Source organism: Arachis hypogaea, chromosome 15 (genome assembly GCF_003086295.3).
Source record: "Arachis hypogaea cultivar Tifrunner chromosome 15, arahy.Tifrunner.gnm2.J5K5, whole genome shotgun sequence".
Lineage (NCBI taxonomy): Eukaryota > Viridiplantae > Streptophyta > Magnoliopsida > Fabales > Fabaceae > Arachis > Arachis hypogaea.
Window position 1 is genome coordinate 2,366,770 of NC_092050.1, and position 13,087 is coordinate 2,379,856.

General features: G+C 32.7%; 1 protein-coding gene across 1 annotated transcript; it reads right to left on the reverse strand.

Moving 5' to 3' along the window:
• Positions 1 to 4,747: 4,747 nt before the first annotated feature.
• LOC112747532 (uncharacterized) lies at positions 4,748 to 10,664 on the reverse strand. The gene is made up of 7 exons (XM_025795578.3): positions 10,206 to 10,664; positions 8,116 to 8,209; positions 7,906 to 7,994; positions 7,637 to 7,807; positions 6,321 to 6,431; positions 5,479 to 5,545; positions 4,748 to 5,389 (listed from the first exon to the last, which is right to left on the reverse strand). Exons 2-7 carry the CDS (start codon positions 8,189 to 8,191, stop codon positions 5,109 to 5,111), a joined length of 795 nt encoding a protein of 264 aa, XP_025651363.1. The 5' UTR covers positions 8,192 to 8,209; positions 10,206 to 10,664; the 3' UTR covers positions 4,748 to 5,108.
• Between the last annotated feature and the right edge of the window lie 2,423 nt (positions 10,665 to 13,087).

The window sequence follows — 13,087 nt, forward strand, 5'->3', positions numbered from 1 at the left end:
ATTATTTAGAATAGAGAGAATGGACATACGTCGTAATTCAAAAATATTGCTAAGCTCTGTTTTTGAAGTTAATGCCAGACAAATCATTTTTTTCGGAGGCCAAGTCGCATGAGGATTAAATATGTCATTATTCCTTATTCGCCATATCCACCAAAGTTTTGAAAAGAACCTAAACAGATGCTCTCTGCTAGGATACAAGAAGCAGTTCGTCAAGTACAGAGGATGACAAGAAATATCCAATCTATACCATACAAGTTGAGCTTTTGGACAATCCCAAATACAATGTAAAACCGATTCTTGGCTAGAAAGACATATTGGTGGGCACTTATCCAATGACGACATCTCTCTTCTGAAGCGAAAACTTGCAATAGGAAGAGCCTCCATAAGACACAACCAAGCAAAAAATTTGTGTTTTTCGGAACAAGCTAGCGTCAAAACCAAAGCCAATTCTCCCGCTCCTCCAAACCAAACAGCTACTTACACAACCACAAGTAACCATTGCGTGAGTCATAGACTTTGGCCGCAGACCCAAACCAATACCAACCCACTTTCGAACTTATTTGCACATCTGGATTGTAAGAAAGAATACTATCAGATTTTGAGATAAAGGAGAATAAATAGTATCCAAATACCACCTACCAACCAACCAGATATCGTGTATCTGGAGGTTAGAATCAGAAATGTGAATTTAATTCATCTCATTAGATAACTACCATTCTCCCCTCTAGCTAGAAACAAAAAATTCCGGTTCAAATTTTTAATACACCAAGCAAATTCATCCTTCAACACTTCCTAAACTTTGCAAAGACTCCTCTAAATGGGAGAGTCCTTGTTCTCAGGACAACCAAAATAATCATATAGAGATGATTGATATTTGCCATCCAACAATTGGACTCATAACTTGTTTGGCTACCGAAAAAAAGTTTAAACTAGCTTCTCAAGATGTTAAAATTGAAATAAAAAATAAAAGGAATAGATTGAAATTGAATATATAGAGAATTACTTTATTTTTTATCTAATTTTTTGATGCAAACAAGAAAGAGTCTTTTCAACCTAACTTATTCACACTATAGTTTGAGAATTAAATCGAAATGACTCTTCAACTTTCTACCCAATTTCTCATGCAATAAGAGATGGACTCACTCAATCTCACTTTTCATACCATGATTTTATCACGAAACCAAAAAATTAAAACAAAGAAAATCCTAAAACCCACGAACATAAAATTCAATCTATTAACTAAATAAACAAGAATAAAAATATATCAGAATAAACTAATAACTTTTAAAAAATATTTGATTTCTTCATGTCACAAATGTTAAAACATGTATAAAATATCTTGGTCGTTCCATACACAACACAGCTAAAATTTTTCATTATGGAAAAGAAATGTGTACAATTAAATTTTATTGGTTGTGTATGTATTTTTATTTTGATATGAGAATCAGTAATCGGACCTACCGATTATATTTGCAAGATGATTTTTAAAAATTTTTTAATATCAAATCGGAGAATCTTATTTGTTTATTGTGATTAAAAAAAGTCATAAATTTAGGGTTCAATTTTTCTTCATAACAAATCTAATGGTCTAATTTTTATTTTAAAACAATCAAAAGATTTGATTTTTACAATTTTAAATAAAAAAATTTATATTTTTGAGAATAACACCTTTATAATCCATGATTTTAAAAAATACCGTTTCAATCCAAATATAAAAAATAATTTGCCTACACAACACAAATTTTTTTGCTAAAATAAAAACAATAAAAAAAGACTGAATACATGACATGATGAGTGTTACTGTAACCAGAAAAAACCCAAAAAAATCTTAATGTTTGCTCTAAAAAAAATTCCTATCCACCATATCATAGATTTTTTTTAAATTAATTTTGAAAGTCATAACTCTTTTTTTGGATTTTATCTTATTCATAAAATATAGCAACTCTTTAACAACTAAAACATTATAGGATGTACTCTTGTCCAGCCTAAATCCTCCTTTAAGATGACCAATAATACTCTAAAAAAAGAACACACTAACAAAATTTACTTATAGAATTTTTAGATGACCTTATCTTTAACATAATCTTTGGTTAATAGAGTCATATGAGTATACAATTATGTAAATTTCAAAAAGTTTGAATTTACCGACCAAAAATATGGTGTGAATATTAAATACAAAACATATATTAAATATTAAATAAGCATTTTTGTAATTTTCTTCCCTTTTATCGATGATACTACCTTTCTCCTTTTTTCTGAATAAATATATATTCATGTGATTTTGATGCGTAGAAAATAAGGATGATCTGTTTATTTCCCTTAACATATGTAGCTTTTTTGCAGTTGTTGAAAAAGAGGACAAGCACACCATGTGCTTTTTAGTTTTTATCAACACGTTTTTATTTTGGTTTTGGTCTTCATCATGTTGTCAAAAATTGCCTTCTAAAGGAGTCAGTAAGTAGGGTTTGTTTTGAGGTACTAAGACAGAGATTGAGAGACTGAGATTCAGTATTATGTTTATTGGTTCAGAGATTGGTACTAAAATTTCTGTCTCTGTTCAAAAATTTTAGTACTTTTAAAAAGTAAGGACACAGGAGACTAAAATTTTTAGAGATAAAGACTAAAACTTTAATAACATTTTATACCTAAAATATATTCATTTCAATTAATTAATTCAAATTTTAGCCTTTGTGCAAATTAAATTAGAGTTTCATTTTTGTTTCAATTTCTATCTCTTACTTTGCACCAAACAGAATACTAAAATTTATTTTAATCTGTATCTCTTAATCTCTATCTCTCAATCTCAATCTTTCTGTTTCTGTCTCTCCACCAAACGCTACCTTAATTGTCACTCTGGTAGTTTGGTGGTATTATTGTGCTATTCATGGGATGTATTGTGCTCGTATTATTAGAAAAAACTATAAGTTTCCTGTGATTTTTCTCTTCTATTCTTTCTTCGAATTGTTTCTGCCAAGAAAATAATTTTTATATGATATTAGTTTGGTTTAGTATGTTATCTGCTGTTCCCTTTTGATTGAAGATATAGAATAGAATATTCAGTAGTCAATAGAAGATTACTGAAGTCGACTGAAGAGCTTCTTATTGTTATATAAAGTAAAACTAAAATCTAGAATGTGCTAAGTAGGAGTTTGCACATTTTTCATTTTTGGAGTTGCTTCTTGAATGGTAAAAACTCAAGTGAAGTTGACTTTATGTGAAGTTGATATCTGAAAGCCGTTGGATGAAAATTTAGTCAAATCATCTAACGGCTCTCAGGTATCAACTTCACGTGAAGTCAACTTCATCTGAGTTTCCACTTTCTTGAATTTTGAAAATTTTGAAATATGAATAGCAAGTTAGACGGAAACAGTTCCAATTTAATGAGTATAGTACCATTTGTAGGTCGTTAAAACGAGAGTTGACTATATAGTGATTGAGGCTAAAGACTAAATTGTAAACTATTGTGGATTTAACATTCTAAATTATTTGATGCAAGTTACAAACTTACAACCTATATTGTTGGGCTTTTGTGAAGTTGTTGGTGAAGGAATATAACTCTTCTAAATCGGGAATGATTGTAGAGTCAGAAGTGAGAGATTACCACACTTGGATGAATAATTTCCATTATTTGGGGAAGGGAACACTAGAATCCAAGAAATGATCCAAATGGTTGTTACCATAACTTTCTTACTATCAACATGCTCATGATATAGGACTCAAATCTAGGGCTGGCAATTTATGTTAGATTTTTTTAAGATTTTATTGTTTTTAATTTTAATTTGAATTTAATTTTTTTATTTTATTAATATGTAAGAAATTTGAAATGGTTAAAATTTATGTTTGCTTGAAAATTTTTTATTTTTCTGAGTAGGGTTTAGAACTTTAAGGTGTGAGTAGAGTTATATTTTATTAATATGTATGAAATTTGGAATGGTTAAATTTTATGTTTGTTTGAAAATTTTTTATTTTTCTGCGGATAGGGTCGGGTAGAGTTTAGAACTTTAAGGTGTGGATAGAGTTAGGATTGAGAGATTCTCAACTCGCAAGTAGAGTAAGGTAGAATTTTAAAAAAAATTTCAACCGACGGATAAAATTAGGGTAAAGTTCAAACCCTAACCATTGCCAGCACTAGTCAAATCCAAGCTTTTGTTATCATGTTGCGTTTTTATTATATTTGCTTTGAGTAATGGTCATGAATCATGATAACATAAGCTTTGGTACTCTCAACCTGTTTTTGCCTTCAAGTTATCTCTTCTAATATTTTTCACAATTGCGGATGTAGAACATATAGGCAGTTGTTTTTGGGAAAGAAGAGATGAGGGGTTGAAGATAATGATGGAGGTAATTTTGGAATTTTATTAAAAAATTAACATAAATTTTGGATTTGGGTACTTTTGTCGTACGGAATCCATCTTTGATAGATACTACGTTAGTTTCCTTCTTTAATGAATACTTTCGTCAGCGTTTGTAAAGTTCATGGGTATAAATTTCATGGGTATAAATGGTTGTTTTTCCTAATAATAAAAGAGGAGAATTGTTCAAACACAATTTTATTATTCGAATGAGGTGGCTGTTTCCATAAAAGCATTTTTGTGAAAATGATATTATAAATCGTTAAATAATTCAATCAAATATATTCAATTAAATATATTAAACTATCTAACAATCTAATAGTTCACAATATTTTCATTGGAGTTCTTAATACAAAATTCCACAAAATTTAAGAGTCTAATAAATTTTTATAGTATAAGATAAAAGTTCTCCACATGTTATTAATTAATATATATTCAATATTAGCTTTGGATTACAAATATCAATTAAATTGTGACTCCCATGGACTGACTTGTATTTGTTTTTGATCATTCTTGACATAGATTCTCCTATTTTATTTCTCCAATTCAATTAGATGCCAAATCCGGAAAGAGTGGTTGTGGAAGAATTAGGGGGTAGACAAATTTCTCCATAATATCCTAACATTTGGAGTTACTCTCGATGTGAAACTAGCCAGGATATTTCTTAACAACTACTTCTATCACATGAAGATGGATAACAAGAATATGCCACAACCATTAAACAACTATTTTGAAACTCTGAAATATTTAAGAAGCTCATGCAGCAGTGGCACTCGAGTTTCGATCGCTAGATTTGTTTTTGCGGCCCCAAACAGGATTGGACACAATAAGCTGATGCGGCACAAGCCGTTTCTCACGCTTCGTGAGCTTGCGGAAATTGTGAACCTTCAACCTCGCAATCTTCGCCTCTTCTTCAGCGGTTATTTCTCTTACTACAACTGTTAGCCGGCATTCCGGTTTGACTTTGATGCCGGCTCTTCCTTTGGAATGGTAAGAAACTTTCTTCCGGAATAATCCTTTTCCAACAAACGCTTCAGCTGCAAGAAATATGAAACAGCATCAGCACGGATTTAAACAAAGTGGCTAAACAAATTAAGTTACACAATTGCAAAATTTGAAGCGTTACCAACAATGAGGCGCTCTGCATCCAATCCATGATTATTTACGGCATTTCCTTGGGCTTGAGTAATACCCTGCAGTGCTTATAACTTTAAAACATAAGTTTCCAATTCTGCATTTCCCAGCACAGATCATGGAAAAGGAGGAACAATCCCATAGAATTAGATAATGGTAATATTAAGGGGAAGAAGTGATGAAATTTTGGGAGCTGAAATATATGTAGGAAACAAACTACAAGTGCAGTGCGTAATAATAATAATAATAATAAAGGCAGCTCTGTAGACAAGCATCTCGTGTTAATGCAGGATCCTAGAAAGGCCGCACCAAAAGGGCGTAATGTAGGCAGCCTAACCTGATAATTACATAAGTAGCCAATTCCACGGCTTGAACCCGTGACCTTGAGGCCACACGGAAACAACTCAACAACAACAACAATAAGGCCCTTGAAATTGTGGACCGAAGTGGAGGAGAAAAAATTGAGCAATCCAGAAAGCAAAAAATGTAGAAAATGATAGAGAAGGACATAAGGTAGCTAGAGAGAAAGCACAACAACATTGAAAGTACCTGAAGGTAAGAAAGAAGTTGATCTTTATGGTCTATTTTGTGAATGAATGAATCTGTGACTTTAGAGAGTTGCAGATATATTGCTAAGATACAAGGCTTAATGACCGACTACACCAACAGCTGAACTTGTTCTAAGGAAATACGAACTCTTGGTTAGAAACCAATGAGGGCAGATAAATCAACAGCCTAGCCTTGATGCTGTATGGTGCTTTAGAAGAAGCAATTGAATACTCTTAGTTTTGTCTACACAAAGAAATGAAAATACAGTGTAATACCACTTATTACCTGATATACAGTTCTTGAAGCTCGCTTTACTGTCACTTGCAATTGCAGCAATGCATCTTTAACCAGCATACCACGAACCAAAGCAGCAACCAAGTTGACCTTCTTAGGACTCTGAGAAAGCACGTTGAAAAATAAGGTAATCAGTCATATATGCTAACTGGACCACAGAAAAACAGAAACCCAGAAATTATGATCATGTTTCCATAGCATTCAATCCAAGGGTGGCTTTTCGTTGACCAGAAAATTATGCTGACTGAAGAAACACAGAAAGTTTCTCAAAAAGTAGGCAGAGGCACCATTTGACTTGGTGACCTGGTATTCTCTATGGGCACGCTCAGAGATGCTCAACCAATGGTCTCAGGATGAAACAGATCATGTTATACTTTTCAGTTTTCAAACTATTGCTATACTGCAGTCTGAACTAGCTAACATTGTATTTTAAGCAGTTACTTCAGAATGACCCATATTACCAGGGGAAAAAATGATATCCATAAGCAATTCACGATATATTGGCAATTTGGCATTGACAAAATCACTGCAGCACCAAATGTTATGCTGTTAAAACTGAATTATCCATAATAATATAACAATAATTGTGAATGGCATGAAAGGCATTTCATAGTTAGTGCAAGCATTTGAGTTGAGTTGAGTTGTGTATCATATCGTCAAGCATGAAATGCCCAATGGTTATAAGGCATTTCAAAAGTTCAGGAATCTTCGAAAATCTTACTTCAAGATAAAATGGAAATAATGATTATAAAGAATATTACATACAAAAACTGATAAATCGAGGTAGAAATGAATACAGTCAGCACAATGGCAGTGACTGAACCTGTTAAGCAGGAACAATTTCCTTGTCTAAATCATAATAGTTTTGTTAAAAGCACCTTTCAGGATGAAAGATTGATGTTTTAATAGGAGTTTCTCTCTCAGACGTTTTTAGACACTAGAAAGTAGAAACCTGCGCTTCAATCATATTTATTGTTTTTTTTTTCTCTTGTAAGAAGCATCTCTCAGTCCTCTCATTTTCTGTTAGACTACTTCATAATAGGGTTGTCTTAATAAAGGGGTTCGTTTGTTGTTGCTTTTGGAAGAAGTACCATTTTCAAAACAGAGTCAGAGGCAGAAGTACAAATCATAGACATGCTTTTTTATTAAAATGAAATGGAATTAAACTATTTGAATGATAAGTACTCTTTAGCATAAATTAAAGAAAACCAATGAAATCAAAAGATTTGTGTCATGTCCATAATGTAAATTGAGCAATTACTTAAGAAATACAAGATAACAGAATTACACAAGGGAAAAAAACAAACCTGCTTTATTTTTGACATTACTGCTTGAACTCTTTCTTTCTTAACAGGTGTCTGCTTCTGGTCTTGAGCTTCTTTGCTACCCAAAAAGGAAGTTAAGGCTAACGGGGAGGAAGTTGGTGTTTGTTCCAGATTTGATGACTTAGAAAGCAAACAGGTAGAACCCGAAATTCCCTAAAACAAAAGAACCGTGTAAACTCCAACTATCTGTCAATAGAGTTTAAGTAGAGAGCTTATAACGTGATATGATCAGTCACAATGTAAATCAAAACCTGGTATTGGAAAGAGTGATAAACAGGGCTACGACTTGAAATTGAGGGCAATAGTATTGTTCTTGCTGTCAATGTCGTCAGACCCTTACCTACAATGTACAGAAATAGGTTTTCTACAGTATTTAATAAAACCTAAAAAAATAAGAGTAAAGCATGAACAACTTCACCTAGTTTGCAAGAAGGAAATAGTTAAAAACATAAATCACCAACCTTGGGGAGATGAGGTGGTAGCAGTGTGTGCAATTTGACGAAAAACTGGCAAGAAATGCCTTTGCCACTGGACCATGATTACAATGCACTCTTTCTGTAAAGTACAACCACAATATGAATAGGTTGTTTAAGGAAATTAAAAAACGAAGCAAATTTATCAAATGTCATACAAAGTTTAGGATCACAAGAACAATATTCAAATCAACTATTTTTTCTTTAAATATAACTAGCGGCTCAAATGGCACCGTAGAACCTAGTGATGGCAATGGGTCCCATGGGGGCGGGGACATGCTCCGTCCCCGTCTCCATGGCTGTGTTTGTTTATGAGAACAGGACAGGACAAGACACTAATGGACAGAGACACAAAATTTTGTGTTCTTGTATTCTGTTTGGTGATAAACAAAAACAAATTATGAAAATCCAATTTATTCTCATTTTTTTTCATTCAAAAAATTTGAGATGAAAAATATAATAATAAAAAATATAATTATAAAAAATTAACAAGAATAATGAAAGAAAAAATGAAAAATAAGTTGTGTTCCTTGTTAGTGTCTCTGTGTCCTTCCTGTCAGGATGGACACAAAATACACTAATTCAGTGTCTCTGGACCAAAATTCTAAGAACCGGACCGGTCATCAAACCGTTCTAGTCACTGGTTCATTAGTTTATTGGTCCAACCGGTCCAACCAGTGGTTCAACCGAAAAAACCGTTTTAGAATAGAATAATAAATTATAAATATGCAAGTATTAAGTTGAGGGTATAGGGTAGTATGAAATTTTTCTAATGAAATACAATTCCTCATCAGTACACAAAATGTTAAAAAAAATATCTGACAAGAATAGAAAGAATATCAAATGAATTATCATAAATACAACTAAAAAAAAAACATAGTACTTGGATAAATAAATTTGATAACATTATTAATAACAAAGTTGGCAGTGGACTAGTGCTAGAAAGGCTTTCACCAAATGAAGGTGCATACAGGCTTTAAGAGACAATAGACTTGGGTTTGTGCAGCAGCATTTTGGATGAGTTGCTTTGAAGACCATTTGGTGAAACTAAACTTTGAATAGGTACAATACAAGCTTCACCAAATGCTCATAACACACAAAGACAGTTTCTCAAGATACATAAATAAGTGCTCATCCTCTGAAAATAATCATTTGAATTGGTTTAAGGCAGGAAAAAATGACCATAAGTCTCTTTACCCAAGTCAAAATAAACAACCATATCTGAACTCAACAATCAGCATTCAGCACCAAACATTACAAAACATTAACCAATAATCACACTAAACCTGCAACCGGCAATTACAATACAGCAACAAACATTAGTACATTATAAAACATTCCAAAACAGTGATGACACTAAACCTGCATAGTAAATAATCTCAAAGACAATGATTACCAATATCCAGCAAATAAACAATAAATACACAACAACAATTTAGCAAATAAACAAGAACATGACCTAAATAGAAAATCCAACAAATTAAGTCGCAACAACCTAACAATTTGGCAAATTAAAACACAGCAGCCCAACAATTTAGCAAATTATCAACTTAACAAGTTCAAGAACAGAAAATCACAACAAAAGCAAAAAATTAAAAGTAACATAAGAACACAAAAACAATTAGCAAATTAACAAGTTCACAATAACAATTAAAATCTACCAGAAGAACACTAATGCAAGTGGAATCATCATGCTAATATGTTCTGCAAAGATGTTATTTGTGCAGCTAAAATTTCTTAATTACTATGATCCAATTATTCTAATTTCACATGCAATCAACTTACTAAATTTCTGAAAGCTAGAAATTATAAAACCAACCAGAAATATGATTAAAGCATTTCATCAAACATGTTGAGTGCGGTAAAATTAAAACGAAATAAGAGAATTCAAAGCTTAATTTCAATGTGACAGAGAAGAGAACATAACTATTGTAACTTTATTCAGTCTATGAAAAAATCCAAACCACTTCCAAATCAAATAATTACTTATTGTAATAGAAATCAGAAGATGCAGAGTTTGAAGAAGAGCATTGGTGTTGTGTGAGTGTATTGTCTGGTGGCGGGTTTAGGGAACTCACGGCGACAAAAGAGAGCAGTTCGACGGCTGGGTGGAGCGCGCGGGTTGGTCGCAGAGTTTGAACCGGAGCAACGTGGCTTCCAGACGAACCGCGAACTCGAACGGTGAACAGCGAGTGAACGCGAACGGTGAACGCCAAGCGAACGTGAACGGCGAAGAACGCGAACGAAGACGACAGCTGAACGAAGACGTGAACGTGAACGGCAAACAAACGACGACGGAAGGAAGGCTGAGCAGACAAAGACGACGGACGCCGAGCTCGAGGAAGCAGCCGCGATCGGTGACAGCGAACAGGGGTTGAATACTAGGAGCACGAGGGAAGATAGATGACGGATGGCGAACTTTGAGTGCGACGGACGGCGGCAGTATTCCACTCCTTGCGGCGGTGGTGTAGGCTTACAGTGCTGGGTTTGTGGGATTTCTTTCTAAATGAAAGAAAGAAAGGGAGAAAGCGAGAAAGAAACGAAGGAGCTTTCCTTTTTTGTGTAAACCGGCCGGGTTCCGCTTCGGTTCGATCGACCGGTTCTCATTCGGTTCAACAGTTTTTTATCGGTTTTTTTATTACCGTTTTACATGCTTGACCAGATTGTTAATATTGTCGGTTCGCAGTTAAATTGGTTCGACCGGCCGGTCCAGTCCGGTTTTTAGAACATTGCTCTGGACACATTGTCTCTGTCCATGTCTCCTCTGACAAACACGATTGCCTTATAATTTTATGTCCACTCTTTTTACGAAGGACAACGATGGACACGGAATTTGGAAGAGGAATAGAGACTTTTTTTATGATTTTTTTTCTTTTTATCCATAGATATTTTTTATTATTACACGGTTGCCCCTTCTTATTTTTTCTAATTTGCATTGTTCTCAGAAACGTACTTTCTTTTTCATGTTCTTTCTCTATCTGTATGTTCTCCTTCTTTCTTTCTTTTTTAGGTACTATTTCTTTTTTATAGAATTTTTTATTGAGTTAGATAATTATCATTCTTACTTAAATATTATTTTAACATTGTATTATATTATTTTATTTGTAATAAAAATAATAACAAAAATAATTAGTCTTCAAATTTTTGAAAGATAAATATTATCAAAGATAAAATTGTTCTTTTAAAATACTAAAAAATAATTTATAAGTTGTAATTGATTTTATATAATTTTAAAAAAAATCAATTTTTTGAAAAGAAAAATCAATTTAAAAAAAAATAATTGGTTTTCTAAATAAAAATAGATTTTTATGTGCAAAAATTAATTTTTTTATGTAAAAATGGATTTTTTTAAACTAATTTTTTATTTAAAATTAATTTAGCTTATTAATCTAGACGAAATTTTTTATTAATCAAACTCAGATTTATTTTTTTGTTAATATTAACTATATGTATTCCTACGTATTAATAATAAATTTAAAAATAAAATAATTTTATTTTAATATAAATATTATTATATAATTTTTTATTAAAATTTTTGTCCCCTTCAAATATTTTTTTTCAAGTTCTATTCTCATTCTCTATTAAATTAGTTTGTACTTGATATAGAAAATTTGAAATTACATGACTATTTTAGTCATTTTATATAATATTTTAATCATGTCCATGTGTATCCAAACATAATATTAGACATTACATTAGTGTCTTGTACATCGTATCCAAACACAATATATAAAGAATAATTTTTAATGTCTCTGTCTTATCGTTTCTGTCTCAATGTCATGTTCTATTCTGTCTTTTAAAAACAAACGCTACCATAATTATTACTTCACAACTATTATTCCAAGGCTTACACCATCATTTCTTTCGTTAAAATCATTCTTCATTACTCATTTTTAACACAAATCAAATCTTAGTCAATCTCAATGATAAAAATAAATGCTAAATATTTCAAACTATAATTTATATCTTCACATTATCATTCATGAAGAACAAAATAACATAATACTCTTTGCCTATTTTTCTTTTCCTTAGTAATTTTTTTGGGTTACGTACGATTTTGACACTTAAAATAGGAGTTAAAAATTTATTTCATCTCTGACCTTTTTTTCGCTACAAAATAGTCCTCAAAGTGTTACTAAGTTTTAAAACACATTTTTCCCCAAAATCAACCAGAAACAAAATAGAAGCCCAAACTGAACCAAAACCCACCACCATTATCATCATGGTCATCATCATCATCAAAACTTCTTTAAAATCAACCAAAATCAACCAGAAGAAGAACAGAAGCCCAAGCTGAACCAGAACCCACCACCACCACCACCATTATCATCATGGTCATCATCAGAAGAACAATAGATAATGAAATCATAAAAAGAAATATAAGAAGAAGAAGAACAACAACAACAATGATAATGGAATCATAAGAAAAACAACAAAATTCAGAACCCACCACCCCTACCCCCACCCAGAACTCAGAAAATCAGAACAATCAAAACTCAGAACTATCAACAAAACTCAAAACTAAAATTCTTCCTCTTTTATTAACAAAACTCATATGCAATTACAATAATAAAAATTTTCCAAATTCATCTTCAATTACAAAAACAAAAAATTTATAAATATAATTACCAAAACAAACGACGAGATGAGGTGCGAGGAGGAGGAGGAGGTACGGCGAGATGAGGGCGACGGCGAGACGATGACGTCGGCGAGGACAAGGAGAAGGAGACGGCTCGCGGCGCGCGACGTCCACCCTCACAATGAGATCCAGCGACGAAGACTGAACGACGAGGAACGGGAGTGACAGTGGCGAGGAGCAGCGGCGGTGGCCCTTCCCCTTCCCTTCCCCCTTTTCTCCCTGAACCAAAACCCAACCCTCCTCCAACTGATACCATCCCCCTTTTCTTTAACCGTGTTTCGTTTTTTTTTCTTTTTTTTAGTCAAGAATATTTTTAGAATA

Excerpts from the sequence above, each read along its gene's own strand:
- LOC112747532 (XM_025795578.3), bottom strand. The coding sequence starts at position 8,191 with ATGGTCCAGTGGCAAAGGCATTTCTTGCCAGTTTTTCGTCAAATTGCA. Across the intron at positions 7,995-8,115 it reads TACCACCTCATCTCCCCAAG|GTAAGGGTCTGACGACATTG; the intron begins GTTGGTGATTTA and ends TGTACATTGTAG. Across the intron at positions 5,390-5,478 it reads TGCAGAGCGCCTCATTGTTG|CTGAAGCGTTTGTTGGAAAA; the intron begins GTAACGCTTCAA and ends TATTTCTTGCAG.